Source organism: Triturus cristatus, chromosome 4_1, assembly GCF_964204655.1.
Source record: "Triturus cristatus chromosome 4_1, aTriCri1.1, whole genome shotgun sequence".
NCBI lineage: Eukaryota > Metazoa > Chordata > Amphibia > Caudata > Salamandridae > Triturus > Triturus cristatus.
Window position 1 is genome coordinate 423906788 of NC_140585.1, and position 26491 is coordinate 423933278.

General features: G+C 44.7%; 1 protein-coding gene across 2 annotated transcripts in view; it reads right to left on the minus strand.

Moving 5' to 3' along the window:
• CRY1 (cryptochrome circadian regulator 1) overlaps window positions 1–26264 on the minus strand; it is a 130060-nt gene extending 103796 nt beyond the window's left edge. The window contains exon 1 of one of the 2 annotated variants that reach the window (XM_085652551.1): window positions 25377–26264. In XM_085652551.1, the coding sequence (XP_085508677.1) occupies window positions 25377–25534 (158 nt within the window). In that variant the 5' untranslated portion in view covers window positions 25535–26264. The remainder of the gene's footprint in view (window positions 1–25376) is intronic. The other variant, XM_085652552.1, reaches the window with a different exon arrangement.
• Between the last annotated feature and the right edge of the window lie 227 nt (window positions 26265–26491).

The window sequence follows — 26491 nt, forward strand, 5'->3', positions numbered from 1 at the left end:
AAGAATAAAATGTCGGGAAAGGTTATGGCCGCTACAATAGATTTCTTAAATAAATCACCGACATGCATTTCAACGCATTGCTATTGACACTGAAACTGTCTCTCGCAAATCAAAAGTTAATTTAATGAACACTACACAGGAAGGTGTGGCGCAGCGGCCAGAGCAACTGACTTCGGAACCCGGGGGCTCACGGTTCGATCCCCGGCAGCACCATGTGACTCTGGGCAATAGCATGCTTAATCTTCCCGACGGCCCCCAGCGCCTTGACACCCTCGGGTAATTGTTTGCACGGTACAAATACTGGACATTAAGTGCCAATGTGAATGTGAGTGGGAGGTTGAAATCCTATTCAATCCTCGGTGTTATAATCTGCTTAAACTGTAGTAGCCACAGCAACAACAAAACAGAAGCAGAAGCATGACCGTGGTCCAACAAAGCACATTTGACCCTCCATCACATAGGCTTAATGTTAAAACAGGGTCAAATAAGAACACTCATGTGTTAAGAAATTCATTTGGTGTTACCAGGAAAGGGCCTCAGTAAGAATGGGTATGAAAGTTTAACACATAATAAAGAATCTATGCAAAACCTAGCCTTAAATTATTTATTTGAACTTTTACTTCTGCATACATAAAAATACAACTCAAGGCTGAGTTCTTACATTTTGTGTTTTTTCTAAATCACTATGGTGAGTGCATAGTAAAACGTATTTTGGTTAAATAACCTGGAACGCTACCCAGAGGTATTTAAGATTTTAGAATAAATCCGTTTTGTAGAGGATTATGACAGACTTCAGTAAACTAGGGAGTATTCTCTATTATATTGGGAATATATACTCGATCAGGTATGGGAAAAAAGGGATTTGACATGCATACTTTGCCAAGTATCAAATTAAATGCATGTAGGGGTGTCAATACAAGGATAGTTCTACGCCAGAAATGAGAGGTTGATATTCAAAATGCTTAGCAACACGTGCGGTCCAAGATACCTGTATCGAGAAAACTGGCACCTGTGTTTCCAGATCATTTCAACTGTCAGAATGTAAAGCCTTTCTAGTCAAAGCAACATCTAATCCAAGTTGTTGAATTTAACGAACCTGAGGTCTAAAAAATAACCTGTTCAATTCCCCAAGTCAAATGATTTAAAAATGCCTGTCGAAAAGGTTGAAAAGCTTGATTTTTGTACGGCAGTCAACACTATCCCCTCCTTTACATAAAAGTGCATGGCTACTGCTTATCTCCTCAACTCCCATTCTTGCCCATTATTTGACTCTATTGACCCCATCTTTGCATGCACATTCTGCCATGTGGATTACAGAGCCTTTTCTGACTACTCCCTTTTATATTAGTGGACACACCTAAAGCACCCACTGCCTCCTGCAATACCTATGTGCTGTATAGTTACCAAGATGCTTTTGTCCTAACTCTAACGTTTGCACTTCTCTCTCTTACAACCCCAACATCACACTGCTAACCCCTGTGCCCCACGACAATAGTGCAAAGGGCAGACATGAGTCCCTTGTTAACTGTGTGATAAGACACAAGCTGCACCCCACTGATGAAGCTCAGATCTACTGGAGTAGGTCTAAGTCTCATTTGCTAGGGCTGGCTCCTGCCTGAGCCTGCTTAGTAGGCAAAAGATAATGGAGTGAATTGCGCCCCAGAGTAAAAACCAGTAAATGAGATTAATTCAAGCAATCCACCCATCACTTTTTTCTCGTTTTCCAAGACAAGATAAGAGTACCTCTTGATCCCTGACGTGTGACACCAACACACTTTCCACGTGTTGACAACAAGTACAATGCTCTGTCAACCTCACAGATCTCCATGGTGCAGCGCGGTACCCATCCGAAAATTCACTTTAGTACATCACATAGGAGTATGAAGCACTATATAAATGCTACAGTACAATAGTCAATGGCCATGGCACTCATGTTGCCAGGGGTCAAGGGCTGAAATGTAAGCTTCGGGTTGGCCTCCCGCTCACTAAGAACAGAGATCAAATCAAAGGCAGTGTTCTGGGCTCTTCACCCTTTGCTCGGAAACAGATGTGGAATTGGATTCACTGCGAGGTAAGCGGTAGGCGTGACTTACAAAAAACACAAACTAATTAGGGGACAGGGATATATATTGAAAAAACATGCAATGTGAAGAGAAAGTTTCCTTATAAAGACCTTGTACACAGTGACTTGAAGTGGTTTTCAGTAGGATTCATCTATCAGCACAGTAAAATAGAAATAAATAGGAGTATAACAACTTAGGGCGCGATTACGATGCCGTAGGAAATGGCTTAGACCCTTGGTCTGAGCCCTTCCCATGGCATCGTAATTGGCTGTTCGGATTCCTTCACTGGTTTTGCACCAAAGCTAGGGGAAATAGAGGGGTGCACCATATTCTTGAAAATGCGTTTTGAAAATGTTGGCGCAAATTTTCTTGTAAATATGCCTCATAATCTGAAAGACTGTGACTGTGACTCATTTGTACATAGTAGCAAAACACACGAACACGGCGTAAACACGTCAGCTGAGCCAATCTGTATTACTTTGATATTGGAGGTTAAAGGTTTGCAATTCTATAGGAACACGTGGACAGAAGCTACAAGACAGTAGATTGATTCGAGCTCCTGGAAAATGAAACATCAGTAAAAATGCAAGCGGGGCGCTAGCGTTGCTCTAAATGGCTCTTGCATCATTGGCTTTGGCACTAGCTACCCAGAAACAAAGGGCATCACCGCCTTAGACATAACAGAATAGATTCACTATTTCAGGGACTAAAAATGTAGAATGCTGCTTTACAAAAAGTGCGCAGCAATGTTAGCGACACATGACAGATTATTTACAGGAAAACTAAAAGCAACTTGCATGTAACCCTAGACATCTCAGCAGTTTTTGTCGGTTTACTCACAGAAGTTCTGGGATCAAATCAATTATTTCCATTAAAAAAAAAAAAAACTAATTAACTTCTTACTGCAGATGCGCATCGGTACCCAGTCTCATACATATTTTAATTCAATCAGCAGTCATTAACTAAGCTCAAACATCTTAATATTGATTCAAACGATTTAGATTTCCTTGCGCACCGTATTTCTGGAAATCATTTTACCAGGAATTAGAAAAACATTGACCAGGAAGTAGGTCGTTGCCCCGGAAACCAGATGAGTGTCTGAACTGGCTGACAGACTAACCTACTTTGCAGCATTTTCGACTTGGTGCCATTTCCTTTACTTTCATGTTCCTCTTAAAAAAACCGAACGGTATTCAAGTTAATACTGAAGGACCCGCACTCTGAATTACATTAAACCCGCAAAACATTCAAAGAGGTAACGACGAACGTCAACTAAATAAAACGGCGAATCTGTGTCTTTTTACTAGAACTGATTAAACTGCCTATGAAAGATAAGTGCACTTACAATGATGACCTGGGATCAAAATATTAGGTGAACATTTGCTTGGTAAGAATTCTAAGAAACCTCGATATATTTTTCCATGGAGTAATGGACAAAAACTCGTAGAAAAACTCCTTAGAAACAACAACATATTAAACCATAAGTGACTATGCAAGGGGCATATGAAGGATGATGCGCTGACCATAGACAGCATACACTAAACGTAATCTGCATGAATTACTGGCACACTAACACCACACCTACATCCTGAGCTGTCCCCGTTGTAATTAAGTGGTGACATGAACCATACATGCTACCTCCACGTATATTCAAAAACAGGACTTACTTCACAGAAGGCACCCTACGAATTACCAGATGCATTTTAAAAACGTTTACAAATACCCTGACAAATTATTTTTTAAACCTATTTGTTTGTAACAAAGCACCCAATTACTTTTACAAAAACAAGATGCAGTGTTCCCAAGACGTTATTTATGTATTTAGTTATAAAGCATGCGCGGGTACCCTAGAAGGGGGGGCGGGAGCCTAAGAAAGTCCTCGCATAGGGAGCGGCTTCTTCACTGGAGAAACAGCCAATAATTGAGCTGTTTCTTGAAGAGTTTGTAACTGGGAAATGGATGACTGGAGGAGGGTAGCAGAGTTCCCAAACTGAAGGCTTAACTACCCCTATGCGTTGACAGTGTATTCTAAAAGGCTGGGGCCAGTGGGAAAGAGTTCACACCTGAGCGGCGCTTAAAGCTTAGATGACTTGAGTGAGTCAGTCACCCCGCTCACCTAGCAGACCTGAGACCCGTCCATGCGCTGAGGTGGGTGCAGGGTCCATCACCGACCCTGCCTCACCCACAGAATTGAGTGCATAGGTCAGACTCGTTGCATAGGAGAATGGTACTGGAATATCAATGTTTTAGCTATCACGCTGCAAAAATATAGTAGCACAAATAGCAACAACCAACTATCAATAATGTACACTTATAGAGTTAATTATAGGGTTACTATACTTCAATTCATATATACATATCATGACAATATATGTATATATTCAAGTTACACAGACGTGGCATATGTATAGTAAATGTATACTTACCAATATATGCTTATCACTACAATAGTTTGGTTGATGATACTTTTGCTGAAATATTCTTGTAGAACGTTATTTCTATAGTCAACACTCTGACACAACCCACACAGCACACAACTCACTGCAGCACAAGCACAAGGAGGGGATAGGAAGAATAGGTGATGTGCAGTCAAACCGAGCACACTACAGAGACAGCAGAAGGGGCAAGCGTGGATTCGAATGGGAGCCCTTGATGCTCAGAATTAGTAGAAGGGACAGGGGTAGCAGATGATCTAATAGCACTGCAGAGACATGTTGAGTGACGTTTGACTATGACGTAGGTAATATAAGCTGCTAAAGGGGATACATAGAAATTAGGTCTGATTGAAGCTGCTCTGGGAAGTGCTGTTGCGTCTGAAATCCAAAAGGAACCCAAGTTCCCTAAAAATGTGTACAAAAATCCCAAAACAACTGCATGTCCTACCTAAAACAACCCAAAGAGAAGCATAACATCAAATAATCTCAAAAATTGCTGAAAGGGAGAACAAAAATGTAGAAATACTGATATATTCACATAACATTTTTCAAATAACATACATGAACCTGTTTATGTCTTTCTGTGAATTACAGCAAATATTTACTATAAATGTACACAATAAACATTTGGAAAAGATTGCGTATTTTACTAATTTGCTTAATGCCACGTCATATTTAGAAAATAAAACAACTCCGAGGAAGGTAACACTACATAATATTTAAAAGTTCGAATGGCTATATGATGTTTGTGGGGGAAGCATCCTTTTCAAAATGGCACTGCATTCACCAAAGAGTCCCAACTGTATGCTGAATACAATACATGTTATGCATTGCAATGGCAGCACTGCAATGGAAGCCCAATAATACAATAAAGATTAAATAGCATGATGGAGAGATGAACACACCCCTCCCCTGATCCAAGATGCAATTGACAAAGACTCAAGCCTATGGCTGAAGGAGACTGACCCAAATCCCACTCTCTGTATATTGGAAACGATGTCGTGCAAGCAGGAACACTGACAAGCCAGATTTAAAAAGCCTTTTAACCCAGTTTTTCACCAGTAAAAACACACTTCTTAATGAAAGCACAGTTTCAAACCTGCCATCTTCCTGTCACTATTATGATCCCCTTTGAATGCTGCTGGGTTTCTCTGTGAAGTTTTGTACAAGTATCTTTACTTACACACTTTATGTTAATATGGGGCCTAATTACTTTGCAGTCACTTCAGTCGCCATGGGAGGATACAAATAAAGACAAGGTGGTACCAAGGAGGGACTAACAAGCCTATTAACAAATTAGAAGCCAGCATTTATGAAGGACAATGACGCAAGCCAATGAAAAATATGGGGGAGAGTGGGCAGGACTTCAAGTATATAGTCCAATACAGCATGCCTCGCAGAGCAGTGAATGCGCTGCCCAGGCTCAATCTAAAAAGTACTTGCAGCACCATGCAGCTAGCGAAAGGGCACTGGCCGCAAACAGGAAGCTGTGCTGGGTCCATCCTCCACAGAGCGGACAGAAGCCCTGAGAAGGCTGCTGGAGGAGATGAGCAGCTGGCAGGAGGTCTGACCAGTAAGAAGCAAGGAAGCTGGAGTAAAGTGGACACCAACCATTGGTAAGTATTGGTAAGTAATGTGTGGGCTCTCAGCCCCTTTTAAAGTTCAGTTTTAACTACAATAGCTTTTGCTGACATCACATGTGCGCTGTATAGGCAAAACCTAACAAGCATTGGCATAGCCAATAGGTCTCGCCTTTGGGACCTTATAAGTGTTTAGCCATGCAACAGTTGATGTTGTTGCACCAAGCATATTGTGCTGCATAACTAAATACTTATAGTGCCCCAAAAGCAAGACCTATTGGCTACGCCAATGCTTGTTTATTGGAGGTAACAGGTGGCCTACGGGTAAGATGACCTCAAGAACAGCTCTCGTGAGGCAAGGAAACATTGGTACAGGGGGTACTTGGACCTCACAATTGCGACACATTGGGTCAGGAAACAGACAACAAAACAGGTTTACTGCACCGAAGAGCAAAAGAGACTGGATGATAGGGAAACACTGCTTCCATAGAGGAGACAGGTATAAAAGAAACAAAGTGTTTTCATTGTTTTAAAGCCTGGATCTGGAACTATACACCACAGACGAACTCACAAGCGTTGCACTAGAAATACTCTGACATGAAGTCACCTAGGTCAGGGAACCGTAGCAACCTAAAGTAATGAGACAAAACAAGCCTTGGCAAAGCCAAAAGACTAGCAATAAAACTCTGAGCCGTAGGCTTTACAGATATCGCTAGATAATTATGTGAGAATCACTTAGAGAGGGGCGTTGTGTCTGCCCACATGTTGGGACCCAACAGTACATGTTTCAACTGGACAGAAGTTGTGTGCTTTCACAAAGAAAAGTGTTTGTCCTCCACAGAGCTCTAATCGTTCCTTCCCCTCATTTTAATTGCCTTGCAAGGGGGAAAAGCTACATTTGTCCTTCCAAGGTCCGAGCTTTGACATGTATGCTGCACGCTAAACTCAGCAGCAGGCGCCTGGTTTAGTGAACTATCTCAGTGCCATGATTAGGCAGGTTAGAGCATTTGAATGGAAAATCTAACCGGGACCAGCATTCCCATGTCAGAAGTTCCTCATTACAAGTGTGACTGGTTGAGAGCAATGCTGAGAAGTTTCAGTGAACTCGTGTACTTTGCAGACACTGTGTGCCCACCATGCAGACTTTTGCACTGGAATAGTAAACTGTGCGTGAATAGTGAATTTAGAGAGGATTAGGAGAGCTGGTGAAGCAAAGGTGTCAAGCTGGTGCAAAGGAGATAGTTTTGTTTCGCACACATTGTTTTCTCTCCTCTCTGCAGACTGACCTTTGTGACTTTGATAGCCAATAAAAACCTTCGTTGATTTATTAATCACAAGGGTTGTGAATCAGGCTGGAGAGGTGACAAGCAGCAGCAATTGCAACTGCTGCGGACTGCTAATAGATGCCAGTCGCTGTTTAAAGCAGGTGGTTTAAAAGTAGTATTTTGGAGTTTTTTTTTTTTGTACATGCGCATTTGTTGAGCATCTCAAAATTGAAGGCAGTACACTAATTATATTAAAATAACTTATTGAGTTTTTCTAATTATTGGTGATAAATACCAGGAACTCGGCAGTGGAGAAGACAGTGAGACAGTACTAGAGGACGTGTCATTACTGTCAGTGTGCTTAGTGACGTACATTTTCTGAGTGGCACTGAGGCCTTGAGGAGCAGAGGCGATGAAGGACTTTGAATTGGAGGAGGTGGGTTTTGAGGGACTTTTAGAAAGAGCAAAGGCACATTTCACATTTTCATTACACTCGTGAAAATTATGAAATTCAATTCGCATTACACAGACTTTCACGACTGGAGAATTTTGCAATTTTTTCCCGCTGAGAACTGGTTCAAATAGAACCTTGACAGTACCTCGTGTGATTTTTGAATGCGAGGTTCCATCGTGTTCCAATTTCACATGAAGTTCTGCAAAGTGTCACTTAATTTCAAGTTATTCTCCAAATATTTAATGCAAAATAGTTTGCAATTTCATGCAGATCTGAGGAGACAATGTATGTTCAATAAATGGGAATGACAGTGGAAAGATGTCAGAAAAACACATTACATGATTCACTAGATGGCCCAGGGAGAACTTAGTGCCATGGACATCGATTATCAAAATACCCGAGGTAACAGAAGTGACATCACACACCTTTGAGCCCCGATATCGCAAACTTCTGAGCAGGTTCATTTTTGTTGCTCAGGTCAGGATCTATGTGAAGGGCAAGTGTTCCTGCTCCTGCCTTCATGATTCTCGAGACCCTGGGTGAGAAGGGCTGTGAAGTGGTACTAGAGGTGTGTAGAAGGTGCCAAACCTGGACTCTGCAATGTTTGGTGGTGAGCAGTGCTTTAAATGGAAGCAGAGAAATAATCCAGAGAGCCTGTTAGCTACGAAGAAGTTGTGGTCCCCCCATAAGTGCCCCATTACAAGTTCTTGTTAATTACGCGGGGAGAAAACAGGTTTGGAGCAAAAGATTCCATCGAATACCAACCCCTCCGACCCCATGAGCATTTGGGTGTCACAGTTAACCTTCCCCTATAAAATAATCGAAATACCCTGGAATTATCAGGTCCTTTTGTGCAGGTTTCCTGTGAGTTTAACACTGCCGCTTACTGCTACCTGCTGCTATAAGGTAGCAAATGGCATTGGCGTGGCCGCTTCAGGTAAGGTGCGAAAGGTGGGGGCGGGGAGTGGGCTGACTGGGGCAGCGTGGTCTGCTCCTCCGGGGTGCCGTTCGGAGACAAAACATCGAACCTGCTTATTTTCTCGACGAGACGGCGGCCATGTCGTCTCGCTTGCTTAGAGGGCACTTGAAACATGCGGGGGCAGGGGTGGGGCAACGGACGAAGGTTGTTTTAGAGAGCCGGAGAAGCATCCGTCTAGTGATAAAAAATACACGGCGGGCAAGGGGCCAAAGAAACAAATGCTCTCCCCGGCCTGTCGAGAGATAAGTGTAATTGTTTCAGTTTTTAATAGGATCTCTGAAAGATACAGCACCCTGTTTATGATGTTTTGCAGCAAGTATCTGGCTGTAATGCCTCCCATGTCAAACCTTGAAAGCAAGACTATAAGTTTGCCGCTTACTACTACCTGCTGCTAGAAGGTAGCAAATGGCAGTAGGGTGGCTGCTTCAGGTAAGGTGCGAAAGGTGGGGGTGGGGAGTGGGCTGGCTCACCAGCAAGAAATATTCCTTAGTCTGACAGAGCGCGCGGCATTGTTTCAACTAAGGGCTCGGAGCAAGAAAGTCAGGAGGAATTGTGATTCCGAGCAGGCAACTCTCTGCAGCAAAATTAGTTATTCATCTCCATTCTTCGGCACGGAAATGAGACAACAGAGCAGAGACAAACTGTACTGAGAGGAATCTCAAAAGCTGCACACCCAGTGACACTGACAGCAAACCACGGTATCCTTCCACGAGGCGCGAGCGCGACACTGCTCATCTAAACGATCGAAGGCTGGCATCAAACAGACTGGTTTATCATACATACAGCAACATAGTCAGAGAAATCGACAGCTGCGCCATCTTTCCACGTTTGGGTGATTTAATGAATGCCTTCCTCATACACAAAAATTGAGTCAAATTGCAGATCTAATTGTTATTAATCACAAATCGATTTCATTGTTTGTAGGTAGATGTTGTCAGCCTCCAATGTAGCCAGCTGTTCAAAACCGAACATATTCCAGCAACATTACAAGCATTGGCCGCGCGGCTGTAAAAGTAATGCCGCACGGCCGCAAAATGAAATAATAAAAAAATATGGTTATGCAAGCACACGGGCGAGGCTTGCTGGTTGGGGTTATACATCTAAGCGCAGACTAAGGGGCAGTGAGTAACGAGAAGGGAGGGAGGAATGACAGCAACAAAGGAGCCCGCGAAAGTGAAAGTGATCGTGATTACGATCGCTACAGAGGAAAGACACATGGCGCTGCGCGCGTGCATGTTCACGTGCACTGTAGCTTTAGGCCACGGCAGCACTTTGAAAAACCCAGATATAACATGTCTCTTCGAGCCTTTGGCTCGCGAGACCTAAAAAGGATATGGCACCGATGCTCCCATTTGCCCGGTACACTCCCAGAGCACATATCTTTCTCCCAGGCTCTCAGAATGTTAATGTGATCATAGACGCTGCTCCATAAAGAGGAAGAGCTGCTTGGCCAGAAAAAGACAAAAAAGCGCAAAGCTAGTCTTTCTAGTGCTGCTCAGCACTGTGTGGAAGAGATCTAATCCCTTTACAGTCAGAAGCAGGCAGCTCTTGTCAATGCCAATGCCTCTCAAATTTGTTTTAGGATGTGGACCACTCAGAGGGCCTGTGATAGAACGCTCTGCTCCACAGCTTTCCTCGGGGTGCAGCTGCTTGGGCCTCTGATTTCAAATCTCCTTTGAAGACGCTCTTCATTATAGAAGATGTAGTCTGATGTATTTGCTTCATGGAGAAGGGCCTTTGGGTTCTTCCAACTTTTCTTCTTTGAAGAATTAAAAAAAATGCACGTTGAAATACATTTGCCTAAAGTATGCTGATTTTGAAAAATATGCCCTTAATGACTTCACAGAACTTAACTGAAGTTTTTTTCTTTCACCTCTGGAGCAACTTCAAACAGAGATCCATATTCAGCTGTGACTACATCTGCCTTACCAACAGGCTGGCGCCTCTACGGTGCAAGTCAGTCACAATTCGCTGTGTGTGCCCAAGCTCTTCTGGGTTTTTGGCACCAGCAACTTGCTTAGAATTCTCTCTAGTTTCTGTGGTCCTTGAGTCCATCCAACTTTTGCCTTGGTGGCATCGTTTTCTACTTAGCTGTTTGGGCATGACTTCTGTTTTTGGGGTAGACTTGTGCATGGTACGCGAATGTGTCTGTAGAGCTTAGGGTCTTGTTTTAATCTTAATATGACGGTGAACAAGGATCTCTTCAATCATACAGCTAACGTTAACTTTTTGGGGAGTAAGACAAGTAGTTCCATACCTAAAAAAATGTAATAAAAATGTTTTGGGAATCCTATAAAGCCAAATAACGCAACATAACAGAGTTACCAGGCAGAAAACCATCTTGCCTTCAACTGCAGATTTTTAAACATGTTGAAGTTGCTGATGAAATTAGCTGGAAGGCCACAATAAATACCATGTCCTTGGCACAGCATAGAAGTAGTAGAGGTTTTATCTGTGGATACACGATAAGGAAAAGCTCAAAGGAGCAGAGAGCAACACAAAATACAAAGCTAAAGAAGCAACTTCTGATCTCCGCAGCTGTTTGCAGGTTCAAGGAGAGATCAGAGTGCAGTGAGATCCCCAAATTACTAAAAATGTGTGCCTTTATAACCAATTATGCTCAGAATAAACTATTTTGAATGACTGCATAATTACCTGCTGGCATTAGGATATATCATGCATGCAAGGCAGAGTTAGGAGTTGTGGATTCGACTTGAGTTAAAAGGATTTTAGATATAGAGGGATTTACCTCGAGTAAGTTAGAAGACATGCGCAGATGTACCGCACTTAGAAAAAAGCAGAGATGAACCTAATTTATATCTTTACCAAATATACCATTAGGGCCACCTAAGGGTGCCTTCTAGAACAAGATAGGTTGATTTAATTTAATTAGGTCATAATAGCAATGCAAAGAGATGTCAATGGGTGTGGCATATTGATGTGGCCCAGGGTATTCTGCGGGATGATAGTATATGTTAAACATGTTGATGATGTCAGCCTTACGGTGCTGGGGCCTGGCCCCTTCAGGTGTTCGGGGACATACAAGTCGGAGGAGGGTATAAATGAGTTTTCAAATGCACCCTGAACAGTGGGCGGCAAAGTAAACTCTCAGGGAATGGTCTTGGGTGGCTCAAAGCTACAGACCGCACTCCTCAACAGTGTTTCTGAAAGTGACTGGTAGGACCCCACTTTTTCTAAGTTTTATTTTCATTTAAAGAGGTTTTGTGAGTCCACACCACTCTGACTGCTCAAGCTGAAGGGGTCTCCGCTCACGTTCCTTCTTTGAAGTGGCAAACAACGCTGAGTTTGGTAACTCGGCTGCATGGTAAGTTGTTGAATGCCTTTCATGCAGCTGGCCTTGGCTGCAGTGCAAAGAGACCATTCCCACATCTAATCCTTACTCAGAGAGCTGTACAGCAGGAATGAATGAGGAGCGAAAGAACACTAGGGAACGCAGCACGTGCCTCGAGCGTCTGACATGGAAAACACAAAATCAAAGGCAGTAGAGAAGTTAACAAATGCACAGTACAAAATTAGAGTTCCCATCACCATTGTCCGTAGTCCCATCAATTTCAAAGCCATTGGGTTACACATATTAAGCAGGCCTTTCTAATTTGTCAGGGAAAAAAGCAAGAGAGTCTGTTCTTTAAACCACATAGTGAAGTGGACTAACAGATGCTTGAAATGCAGTTTCTTGAAGGTGTCGATTAGGGTAAATAGCCAATAGCATGAGGGGAGAGTGTGTGGCCATTTCTAAAACACTGATGCAGGCAAACAAATAAACATAATAGAGGGTATAGAGAGCAAGGCCATTGTACGAGAAACCCTAAAGAAGTGTGCTACCTGAACCCACCTTTCAAATGTATGAACTCCACAAAATAAATGCTCTTCAAGTAATATCTACAATAGTCCCTCCTGATTAATATTTCTCTGTTGGATGTAAGGTGCTGCGATACAGTAGGGTGGTGGTGAATGCAACCACCTCACTTGCGTGTCGTGTTCTAATCCAGGCGCAATATCTGAGATACAGTGGGAAGAAGGCGAATGGTGGCTGCCATTTACACCTGTACATTGCCTATCGACAACTGTGCAGTGCGAGAAAAGGTGTTTGCGTCAGTAGGCGCTGCTTGTCACATAAGTACCTGTGGTCGCTGATGCTGGAACCCAAAGCTGAACATTTGGACACAACCTTTAAAGCCCTCCCAGGACAGGTAGGCACAAAACCCTTATTTTAAAGAAAGACCCACAATGCCCATCGCCCACCACATGGAAATGTCATAGAGTGGCCACAGTTGGGTGGTCTGTACCATTGCCTACACTCAGCTGCTATGGGGCATCAAATGTCCTGCTTTTTGTAGCTTGCAGCAAAAGAGAATCGTTCTGAAGAAGAATGACAGGACAACTCAAGGTATCTACCTCTCACTATGTAATAATAATAATCCACATTTGTAAAGCGCAAACAATCACCCGTAAGGGTCTCTAGGCGCTGGCGGCCGTCGGGAAGATTAAGCAAGCTATTGCCCAGAGTCACATGGTGCTGGGCTAATCTGCCGCCGGCGCTGGGGATTGAACCGTGATCCCCAGATTCCGGAGTCAGTCGCCCTGGCCGTGGCACCACACCTCTTCCACGTGAACGCTCTATAAGCTGTGAAAGAGAAGTTTTTGTCTGTGGCTGGTGGTCTGAAGCTTCAGCATGGGACGTGCCCTACATAACACAGCTAAGAAACACATTCGCATTTAATAGTGGACACCTGCAGTCAAACAATCCTGAATGTACGAATGAAAACCATGCCCTGAACCTGCCTTGGTGTTTATTTCTTCCATTAAGCCTCTTTAAAAGTGAACACATATTGACAGATCAGGGGAGAGAGGCACAGGCAGAGTATGACTTGCCCAAGATCAGACAGTTTGGCAACGTTGGAGACCCAAGATTGTAAAGAAGTACTGCTTGTCCCAAAGGCTATTAGTTTACCACCACATTACATTCTGTTGAACAGAGCATGAGAGTGGACACTGTCTCTCTGTCCTCTGAAGAGGTAATGTCCGTTCCAGTTTTTTTAGGTCTCGCCTAGCATTGCAGCGCAAATGCGCTGCCATCGCTTTGCGATGCATGTAGTATATACTGAAGTGTGGAAGCTTCGTGGAAGCTCCGCCCACTCTCTGAACATTGACTTTTGACTTAAATGCTGCCTTCCGATTGGTTTGAAGCTTGTTAGTCCCTCCTCATTCATCATTTGTATCCTTCCACGGCTATTGGCCCCTTTACTCCTAACACTATTTTCGTTTAGGTCTTGCCTAGCGTTGCAGAGCGAATGCGCTGCCATCGCTTTGCGATGCATGCAGTATATACTGTAGTGTGGAAGCTTCGTGGAAGCTCCGCCCACTCTCTGACCATTGGCTTTTATCTTAAATGCTGCCTTCTGATTGGTTTGAAGCTTGATAGTCCCTCCTCATTCATCATTTGTATCCTTCCACGGCTATTGGCCCCTTTACTCCTAACACTATTTTCGTTTAGGTCTCGCCTAGCATTGCAGAGCGAATGCGCTGCCATCGCTTTGCGAGGCATGCAGTATATACTGTAGGGTGGAAGCTTAGTGGACGCTCCGCTCACTCTCTGCCCATTGGCTTTTGTCTTAAATGATGCCTTCCGATTGGTTTGAGGCTTGTTAGTCCCTCCTCATTCATCATTTGTATCCTTCCACGGCTATTGGCCCCTTTACTCCTAACACTATTTTCTTCCCTGTCTCCCCACCCCACTGCCCCCTCCCTCAGTCTGTGACTTCTCACCCTCCCCCACCCCCCCCCACTCCCGTTCATGTTGTCTTGGCTGCCGACACTTCTGTTTTCATCTTTATTATTGCCACCTTGAAATATGCGAGTTCAAGATGCGTGGTGTACAAAAACTTCTTGTGTTTAATGAACTAGATTTTAATGTTACTCTAAATATATTAAGATTCTGGGCAACATTCGGGGTATGCATGGCAACTGACGCCTCTTATATCGTTGCAGCGCGAATGCGCTGCCATCGCTTTGCAAGACATGCAGTATATACTGTAGTGTGGAAGCTTCGTGGAAGCTCCGCCCATTCTCTGGCCATTGGTTTTTGTCTTAAATGCTGGCTTCCGATTGGTTTGAGGCTTGTTAGTCCCTCCTCATTCATCATTTGTATCCTTCCACGGCTATTGGCCCCTTTACTCCTAACACTATTTTCTTCCCTGTCTCCCCATCCAACCGCCCCCTCCCTCAGTCTGTGACTTCTCACCCTCCCCTCCACTCCCCCACTCCCATTCATGTTTTCTTGCCTGCTGGCACTTCCATTTTCATCTTTATCATTGCCACCTTGAAATATGCGAGTTCAAGGTGCGTGCTGTACAAACACTTCTCGTGTTTAATGAACTAGATTTTAATGTTACTCTAAATATAATAAGACTCTAGGCAACATTTGGGGTATGCATGGCAACTGATGCCGCTTAGTTCACAAATGGCATTGTTGTCGGGCGGGAGGAGCAGCAGTGTTTTAACTCATGCTTAAAACAAGCACTTTTAATAACTTCCTCTTAATTCAGTGCTATAATCTTGTGTACTGAGGTGACGCGCTAAAGAAATGCACTCTTTTGAATTCTGAAGAGACATTATCGCACATTTACATCATGTTTACTGTATGATTAACATGCCGATCATTTTCACGGCTCGCCCACTGGCTCGTATACGCTTGGCTCGTCTCCGGCTGGCTCTACCTGCTAATTAATATATTGGCTCGTGCACCTCTAACAAAGAGAGATGAATGAATACATGACAGTGAGCCCAGTAGATGGCAGAGAAATAGACTGGTGCAGACAAACAGACAAAGTCAGTCTCCATTGCCTCACGTCAGAATCATCACTTTCAATACCCTGGAAATCTTCTGGCAACTCCTGCATGCCCCAACCTCATCCCCCTCACCTATTCTTAGCAGACACGACAGATTCTGAGCTGTGCCCTGCTGGTGCAGAGGAGCACTGCAGAGTCTGTAGAAGCGCTGGGATCCCTAGCGTCTCCGGGCAGGCACCTAAGCCTTCCAGGTGCCATCACACTCAGGACAAATGAATAACATTTTGTTCTGTGGTTTAGTCGCCCCTCTGTGAGCACTGTCTGGTAGATGGAGATCTGTGTTAATTAACACATTCAGAGAGGTGGTTGTGTACAAACAAACAACAGCCACAATACCGTACGTTTTGAACGTGTAGTTAAATACCTGCTCATAGAGTACCTCATTGGCTGATCATTCCATAGCACTACCAAAATTATATTTGGACACATTTGCTCAACTGTAAAACCCTACCTTCTATGGGTCATTAAACAACTCGGGGCTTTGGGGTTAGGTAATCTACTTTGGATGCTGTGTAAAAGAGTAAATACAAAATTAATGTAATGAAACTAAGCAACCAGTACTGTCTAAAACACTGTGAAAACTGACACGAATTCTGGCATTTTGTTTAGTTAATGTTGATTTTCTCATAGATGCGAGTAAAGTACTCTTAATATCTTAATGAAAACTGCACACTTTAAACTAATAGCACCGGGTGACCTTTGACAACTAGGCAATGAATACATTTTCATGTACCCCCGAAACTCCCCTACCCCTCGCCCCCTTGGCAAACTTCATTGCCTCTCAGTGTTTGGAGGATAACCAAGACGCAGGAGAGTGAGTCAAATAGTCTAGAAAATGAAAGAGAAGCCGGGATTCGGATTCACATGCTTCGATCCCGATCGCGTTGGTTAGTCTGCAAGCACTACTTTTATTAATGAGTTTCGCATAAGTAAAGCACCACTGTGTGCATGTGTGGCGACACTTCACCCATGAGGTACGTGCCAAACAATTGTCGACACAATCCACACTTTGCGTCTTTTTCAATATATTTATTATGAAGTTCAGGACCTTTCCAAGGGATTTTGCACACTACATACATTCACTCCAAAAATAAAACATGTAGGTAAAAAACATTGCAATTTACAACATCAGTAGCTCTAACTCACAAATGCGAGACCTATTTGCATTGCAAATGCTTGTTTTAATTAGAAACTTATTAACACCTTTTACATTTAAAAAAAAATAAGGAAAGAAGAATAATTGGGGAAGAAGAATATGTTTAAAAGTTGATTGACAAGGAGCCCGCAAATGTAGATAAGTAGGCAGGCTTAAATGTGGATAACTAGGCAGGCTGGGCATTTCTCCAGGTTCCAAAGTTTCCAGCTATTCTACTAGACTACAAGTGGGGCGGCAATGATTACGGTGGAAAGGTCAGGGGACTACCATTCCCAGGGAAATGTCACTGTATTTTTGGCTTTGCCCAGATTTCTAATACAGTGTGTATGTCAGTAAAGTGGTAAAGCCAGGATTAGTTGTTAAGTCTAGTGATGGTATCTGCCAAACCCAGTGACTTGCCCAGCCCGTTAGGAGTCCAGTCATTGTGTTTTTATTGGAATGTCTGTACTGTGCCAATTACTAAGCTCCTCCCTCCCCCATTGTGTTTATATAATGGAGAAAAGACAGAAGTAGATTTTAAGACAAACGTCTTTCAGTCCTGGGGTTGTGGGGTGTTATTGGGCAGTATCCGTGGCAGTTACTGCGATTTACAATTGGTGTTTCGGGGCTCAATACTATTTCATTCCATTTGGATGATATTTATTTTCTAAACTGGTCTCTCCAACGTTGCCAATAGCGATCAGACAAAACTTACTCCAGGAGTTGGAAAATAGACTGACAATCACACTCTACACGCTCAATATCCAGCAAAGTTAAAGACTTTTAGAAATATGTAATTCAGAGGAGTGGGCTCTGGAATGAAGCTCCAAAAAATTGCTCTGCCACTCATAGTCCTCCTGCTGCTCCACGCGTTTTTTGATGGCTCTGCATGCGCAATGTGTCCACACGCGTACACAGTGTCTATACAGTGTCCTAGTGTCTCCATGAGCGCACTGTGTCATGCATAGTGAGAATGGAAAGTTGCCACCCTAAATGGCCATGTTACTGTCCCCCGAAATGTCTGCTATTGTGACATGAACAAGAGACTATATTTCCCTCGGCGGATTCTTAGTGTACTTAATGCAGCAATTATGTGGCTGTACACCAGTGTAATAGCAATGCTCCATACATCCTGCATGGCACAAGAACCAATGGTGGAAGGAGGGTTGCCATAGCTATAGCCCTTTTCTCCGTTCATTGATCAAAACCTAAAAAAGGGAAACCTCTGCTCCACCAGATCTCTATGCTCCAGAATTGTTGTAATCCAAATGATGCAAGAATCACCAGAGCCAGGTGCGTTTTTTTTTTCACTTTACTTCATGTTTCCGGCAGAAGCGTCACCAGGAGCTAGCTGCATCCTGCTCAGCCTCCAGAACTACTCTCTGCCTGGACTAGTCACTGGCGGAACCGAAGGGGTTGGAACGTTCGACGCAGTGACCTCACACGCTCCATGCACCAGCTCACATACCGGAACTGGGGAAACACAGGATACCGCACGAATATAAATAAAATAAAAACATCACTTGGTTCTCTGTTCGTTCTCCCACGCACCGTGCCTCCCCCCGAGTAAGTGGGTCTCCTCTCTCAGGCGCTGCCTCGTTTCTAGGACGCTGACGTCCTTTGACAATACAGGCCTCTGCAGAGCACTCATGAAGAGCTTAACACGTCACTGCAATGTCCTTCAGGATTTTTTCACTCACACTCAGTGCTTTAAATGGATGTACAGAAGTGCGGGTACTCACTATTTAGAGTACCTGTTTGCTCCTGAGAAGAGCCGGTACTCTCCCATGCAAAGTGCATGTACTCAGTACCAAACAGTACCTAATACTGCTAGTACTTCATATAAAAAAGTTATTAGCATGTTATGCACTTGTGAAAGATTCTGCTTCAAAATCCTTCTTTTCACCAGGAGTACAAATTGTTACCAGTAACAGAGAGTACAAATTGTTACCAGTAACAGATCTAAATGCAAGATATAACAATGTCAGTAAACACGTCAAATTAGCAACAAGAAGCCCTTGCTTTAACCGAGTCTGAAGAATAATGAATATGTCACAGTTCACAGCTACCCACTCTCCCATTGAAAATGTGAGGACCATCACTTGCAGGTGAGGTGTGTCCCTTCCATCGGGGCTGCAGAGGGGACAAGAGAATTACGTTTAAACGATAATATGTAGAGGTGCCACTGGTTTTTCCAGCGTCTTGCGCGAATCTTGCAGGCAGCTGGTTAGACAAGGTGACCTGGGGACATCAGGCCTGTACCTCTCAGAGGCAGCTGCACGAGCTCCCGACACGCGCGCTGGTAGCACAGCTGCCGCACCACGCCCAATCGGCGGTGAACTGAGGACGTGCGCAACCCTGAGGGCGGTGTGCTTGCGTAATCACCTCGATTTCCAGCTACACCTGGCGCACATTTACAGCCATGTGCATGTATTCTACAACACTGTGAATTCAGTGCGCCTAAAACAAGTTTTGCTAAAGTCAGGTCTTACCTGTGCTAGATTTATTGGCTTTATCAATGTTTTTGTCATGTTGTACTGCGGCGTGGCTACTGTGCAGCATGGCTGAAAGTAAAAAAAAAAAAAGAAAAGCTTCACTGTTGTACAAAATGGTAAAAAAACACCGACAAAGCCAAATAGCTCAACTGTTTGACTTTGCCCATGTTTTTTAGGCCTGCTCCTGCACTTTTTAAAAAACGTTCAACCCTGCTGAACAACAGCCACACTGCACTGCAACATGACAAAAAAATTGACAATGCTGCAGCTGCTGTGCAGCATGGATAAAAAATTGCTAACAAAGCCAATAGATCGTGCATAGGTGAGACCTATTGGCTTTTCAATGCTTGTTTTTTCTGGTGGGAGGGGACAAGCAACAAAAAGAGGGGGGAGGGCAATCAAGAATGCGGGAGGGGGCTAGTTGGGTGGCAAGCAAGAACACAGGAGGAGGGGGATGGGCTAACAAGGAGGTGGCAAGCAATGAGGGGGCAACAGCAAACGGGCAACATTGACAGGGTAAGCAGCCACAGTGCAACAACAAAAAAGGGGCAAGAAAGACAGGGCAAGCAACAAGAATGGGGCAAGAAACGACAGGGCTGGCAACAACAGGGCAACAATAATAGAGCAAGTAATAACTAAGGAGCAACAACAAGATGAAGTGGGTGTGGGGAGACAGCCCGCAAACACATGCATTACGGAACCCTACCACTAAAATTTTTAAAATGTACCACGTTTAAGCACACGAGCAGTGGAAACACACTTGGCACTGAAAGGAAGTAGTACTTGGGTCATGCTCTCGGCCTGCACTAATCAAGGAAATGAAAGTGTCAATGAAGCCAACCGATGATATGAAATAGGCGGCCTCTAAGTCCCTTGTATATAAATAAAATAGCTTGCAAATTACAGCACATATGCCGCCTTAGGAAAGACCTAAAAATGAGTTTAGCTATCAGAGATCCAACCACATTCATTGGTATCTACCTCTATAACATCTTCGGCTCACATCATAGCCCTAAATTAGCAGTACTTCATTTGAGCCGCTGGTTGCATGTGGGGCTGCAGGTGGTTTCCACCGGCATTCATTTTTGGGGACCAGCACCACTAATTTTCCCCATTAGGCCTTCACCAAGAGCAAAAGGGAGAAAAACACAAAAGGGAGAAATAAGGAAGAACAGAAAAGATGGAAAAACAGAGGCAAAGAAAGAAAGCATGGGTGAAAGAGAATGTGAAAGGGTGAGATAAAGGGGCAGGGAGTGTTCAGGCTTCTGAACAAAACTGTGGGCCTCGGCGCTTAATCGTTCACAAATTAAGCAATGCTAATGAGTAACCATGGCCCTGAGCATGGTACGAGTTGTGTCGTATCTACATATCTCAGACCATTGCCCCTTGCCGTGCATCTATTATAGAATTGATATATATCCTTAAGGTCTTAGGTTCGAATCCTGACAGAACACTCAGTCTTTCATCGTTCCGAGATTGATAAAACGAGTGCCAATGACTTGGGTAGTAAATAACAGTGGTGATCAAATTCAAAAGTATTTACTAAGTTTAATAAAATTTCGCAATAATGTGAACAAACTAATCACATAAAGCGGTTCAACGTTATACAAATATGACTCAAAGTAAGTAACCAATATGAAATGGTGTATTTATTAGGAGCATGACTGTAAAGATATAAACTTTTTTGTAAACTGAGACATTCTCAAAATAATTTTTACAGCGGCACACTTTCTCCCAAAATTCAGCACTCAAGAGGAGCAAATCCTAAACTGTGCTATGTAAATGTAGCAATTTCAAACACTCTCTGATCATAATCCAAAGTAGGACTGTCTCAGTTGTCTGTGGCGCCCAAAGACTTCAGTGCCCCCTCTCCCCCCAACTGCTTTCCCATCCTAACAGGAGGAGTTTCTGTTGCTTGGAAGTTTTAAAGAAAAGTCCTCCTTACTTGCTAGAAACAGCACATTATTCTAATTCAGGCCTGATGAGCTCTCACCTGGATTATGCAAATGGCCTTTTTCTTGTTTTCCCTTCTTGTGCTCTACATCGCTTACATTTGGATCAGAATTGTGCAGCTCGTGCTCTCCTTGGCCTATTATGTAAAGTCATCTTTTATGTACTCTTATGTTCTTTATAGTGGATGTTGGTAGAAAAAGGTTATTATCTTTAAAGGCCTTTGTATTTTGGGTCGAGGCGTTAGGACGTGACCATACACTCATCTCTGGTCTATCTTCGTGAATCCTAAAATAAAGAAGGCCCTCCAAGGGGCTGATCCTTTGCATACCAAGAACCAACTAAATTGAATCCTCTTCTTCTGACCATTAAAAGCAGGACTTCTTAAAACGTTGTTATTTTCACAGGAAATTGACTTGCTCTTTAATTTAGTCCTTCTGGCAATCTTCCACTTTAGAAACACAAATGCAAATGTAAGAGTCGCAAGCCCAGCATCTTGATGTTCTGCTAAAATTCCAATCTGTACAAGGATGGTCCATTATCAGCCTGCAGAATAGTTGCAAACCGACGGTATTAAAAATATCCTCTAGCCTTTGGAGCACCTGTTAGAAGGCTGTTAATTGCATTATCTCGGCAACAAAGAATATTGTGCAATAGTACATCAGGACCAGTAAGTTTCTCCTGTCTTGGAGTAGACTGACGGCCGTCCATGTTTTAGCGCATGCTTCCTCCATTTTTACCGGAGTCGGCCGGTCTGTAGTCGCTGATGGTAGGCTCCAGTGTCATTCATTCACCCTCTGGTCTACTAGTGTGAGTATGCCAGGGAACCAAACACCTTCCCTACGTTTAGCCTTGGTTTTAGCAACCCACTGGTTGACCATGTGGTGTGTTAGTGAATGTGGAATGATGCTCTTGTTCTTGGAGGTGCTGATTTCACTGTACACTCCCTATAGCGCTCTCATCATCTCTTCCATTGGTGTGAGATAGAAACGTTTCCACTTTACTGCCTCTTCTCCCTTCTATAGACATTCATTCGGAGATATTTTCAGTTCCGTGTCTTTGAGCAATAGAGGTTTAGAGCAAGCCACATGAACAACATAGCTTACTTGTTTCTATGAACTGTCTCTTGGGTGGTGGTGGGTTGCCATTCCTTTCCGCGGATGTCTCAAGCGGTAGTCAGAATGTTGCAGCCAGACTTGTATGACATGCTGAAGCTCGTCGAAAAACTGAAGGGATTCTTGATTCAGCGAGGAGGATGGGGTAGATGCGGTGCCTTACCTGCAGAGATGGACAGGAGGGACTTGTGACCAGCGACCACAAATCATGCAGGAGTGAGTCCTTGATGGCCTGGGGTGCTTTCTGTTGAGAACTGTCCCATTGCTATTGGGTTCTTGTTTGGTCAGACTCCTCAAGGGTTCGTATATCATAGCAGAGGCTCGACGGCCTTTACGGAGCAGATGGGCCTCTATTACCTCCCTTTTACGAAAGGGACGAAGGTGTTATTCCCAGTCTCCAGCTGGGCAGGCCCATTAATGAATGTAGATGGAGACGGAGAAGGGGGCCTGAGAAGAAGGGGCCTCACTTATAATCAGGTGTAGTTCACCATTGTAATCTAATCCTTACACAATTAGTCCTGGCAATATTTGCATTTATTATCTCAGTGAAGTTAAGTAAACATGCGTCTTTAAAGAGCCCCCCCCCCCTTCTTTTCATTATAACTAAAACACTGAAGCAGTGTATTGCGGAAAGGTGTAATCCGCAAATGTGGGCCACTTTTTCAAAGGTATTTTTGATCCAAATCCAACCCTGAGACACACCCTCAGAGCTCTCATAATGCACCTCTATCCTGACTCACAGTACACACTAGTGTGGTATTACACACACCCTCAGAGCTCTCATAATGCACCTCTATCCTGACTCACAGTACACACTAGTGTGGTATTAGACACACCCTCAGGGTTCCCATAATGCAGCTCTATCCTGACTCACAGTACACACTAGTGTGGTATTGGACACACCCTCAGCGCTCCCATAATGCACCTCTATCCTGACTCACAGTACACACTAGTGTGGTATTAGACACACCATCAGGGCTACCATAATGCACCTCTATCCTGACTCACAGTACACACTAGTATGGTATTAGACACACCCTCAGAGCTCTCATAATGCACCTCTATCCTGACTCACAGTACACACTAAAGTGGTATTGGACACACCCTCAGCGCTCTCATAATGCACCTCTATCCTGACTCACAGTACACACTAGTGTGGTATTAGACACACCCTCAGTGCTCTCTATCCTGACTCACAGTACACACTAGTGTGGTATTGGACACACCCTCAGCGCTCCCATAATACACCTCTATCTTGATTTTCAGTGTGCACTGGAATCCCAATACTGAAACGGTCACAGAATTCTCAGAACGTACCCCTATATCGACTTGTACTTTGCAAGTGAACCTCTGTGCCGAGACAAATGCGATGCAGTGCACGCAAAAAAAAATTCGTTTTATTAATGTATATGTTAATTTACCTGTAAACCTCCGTAATCCATAGTTTACTACCCCCCACCCTGCCCCTCCCCCTCCCCACGTCACCGCCCTGCAGCTACTCCTACTACCGACCGCGGCTGGATCTGTGTAATCTTTTGGTCACAAGTTCCGATAGCCCAGTGCCTTTAAAATACTTGTTACAGTCATCTGTTTGTAACCTGCACACTACTAATCTGAACGCCAGCAGGACCATAGCAGCCATTTTAACCTCAGAAAATAAACAATGAGAGTTCATTTGGATTGAGTAACCGCATTAGCTGATATAAATTGCTTGGCTGAGCTTTATTATTTAATAAACAAAAGCAAATTTGTAACACCATTTCGTACCCAAAATTGCCCATTTTTCGAATTGTGATGAACATACCATGCATATTTAACCTCTTCCTCAGCCCATCACTACGTGCCCCACCAAACTCAAACTCTCAAATACGTATTTAAGAGTTAATTATAAAAAGGAGTGAAAATGAGGGTTATTGAAGGGTAACAGATTTTAATGCGCAATGGGATTGCCTTGTGTAGAATTCAATTTTATAAGAAAAAATGGGTGTGAAGATCAGTTCTTGCCGTTCTGAAGACGGTTCTGGGAATGCACGACCACATAAACTCGAACAAAAATACTCAGGTGTTTACCTAGGTGTTTATTCGTACCAAGTCACTCACATCAGAGTAATATACGAATGAGCGTAAAGCCCTCCAAAAGGCTGACCACAAAATACATAAAATCATTTGATCCATTCAGGGTAGAGCGCTGGAGGGCGCCATGTATATACCCCTGTATCTTTCCTGGTCGTAATCCATTCTAATGTGTGGGGAAACGTTTGAACTGTACAGGGGTGCCCCGCGCCTCTGATAAGGACCCTAACCCTTGCCCCCACCCTTCAGGATCCCCCTCCCTGCCCAAGGCTAATAAATATATACGTGAAATATGCGAAACTCGGGGGCCCTTAACACACTCTGCAGGGGCCCTAAAGTTTTGTATTACCTTCTGCCTCTGACCCCAGTCTGTGTGCACGAGCGGCTACTTTGACGGGGGGTGGGGAAGGGGGGTCGCATGTCGCTATCTCTGCGTCACTGAGACACCTAGGCTCTGTGCTCCCCCAAAGAATCCCGAATACCGGCACATGCGACAGCTGCTGTCAGAGTCGGACTGGCCTACAGGGCTATCTAGCAGTGCCAGAAGGGCTAGCCTAACAGGCCAATAAGCGGACCAGTTATTTTGCAGTTTGGGGTCAGTTTTAAGGTCTGGTGGGAGTTTTACTGTTAATTTCCCTAGGACCACAACCATTGCCTGCAAGAAGCACACATGCCTGCAGTCTCTCATACCCTGCAAAACTCCATCACAATGTGGCTTTTCAAGTTCGAAACCGCCCCGATGTGCAATGAGCCACACTTTCAGCTATCTGATAAGCTAACGGGGTCTCTTTGATTTTGGTTCCAGAGCCTATATTCCGTCCCAGTCCAGTGCTGTCGGCTGCTTCCCTCCCCAGGTAGCACAGCCCACCTTTGATAAAATCTACAAGATGCCCCACCCTCTCGTCTCAAACATTCTGCTCCCCCAACCCCCTCCCCAAACTCCCCTCCCAGGGGTGACATACCTCCATCTGTTGATGCCCACATTGGAGGAACCAGCGAACCAGGGGTCCAGGATGTAGACGCAGCGCACGGTGTCGGCTCCCTTGATGCTGTCCCGCAGCGCCGGGTTGTCGTGCAGTCGCAGCCCCTTGCGGAACCAATGCACCGCATTGACCCCCATAGTGGGGGGCAGTGAGGGCTCTGCGCGTCGAGGGTCCGTACGGTCTCCTGCAACTTTTGGCACTGTCGAGCGCTCTCAGTCCCTCTGCCCGCTGCTGCGCTGGTGGTCGGGCAAGCAGCAGTTCACGGCTGTTGGGACGCGGTGATGGGCAGTGGGGGGCTCGCCCTCGGCGCAGAGGTGATGGAGAGAGGGGGTTGGGGGCATGGGGGACCTGGGGCGTGGTGGTATAGGACAGCGGGGGTAGGTGTTGAGATGGGTAGTGGTGTTGTCGGGCAGCGAAACTGGCTGTAAATAGGTACTGCCGTGCTCTGGGGATCGCTACCTGTGCAGGTGGGCAAGAGATGCTGATCGGGCCACAGGACTGGCAGGATGAGGGCGGTGGTGATTACCAGCCGGAGCAGCGCACGCGAGCAGGGGCTTCAAATGGGCAGCGAAGCCGCGGCTGTGAAGGCTGGCAACCAGGCGGGCATGGGCTGGTTACAAAGAGGCAGAGGAAAAGGCTGTAGATTGCCAGCAGTGAGCAGCAGCCTGGGCGGGGGTACTGGTGCTCAGCGATGGCTGGCTGTGACAGCAGGGTAGTCCACGCGGGAGAGCGCGAGTGCCGGGCTGGTCCTGGGACCCTGCAGGTGACGCCTCGCTCCTACTCTCAGGTCAGCTAGAGCTGTTATGTAAAGCCAGACACTGGCTCCCATCAGCAGGGACCGCTGACGTTCGTCTGTACGTGCTTCCCTCAGGCTGCTGCTTGATGCGCCTGCGCCAGCCTGGCACTGTGGAGCGCTCACGCGCCGTCCCGCGTGTGCTCCTGTTATGGTCACACCGGTGTTCCGTGATGTGGGCGGCGATCGATATAAGAGGGTGTGCGCGCAGACACATCCGAAGAGAACTGTGTGAAGCGGACATCAGAGCTAACGCAGTGCGATTGGCTCCACGCGCTGTTCTGCACAGAATGTGTGTGAT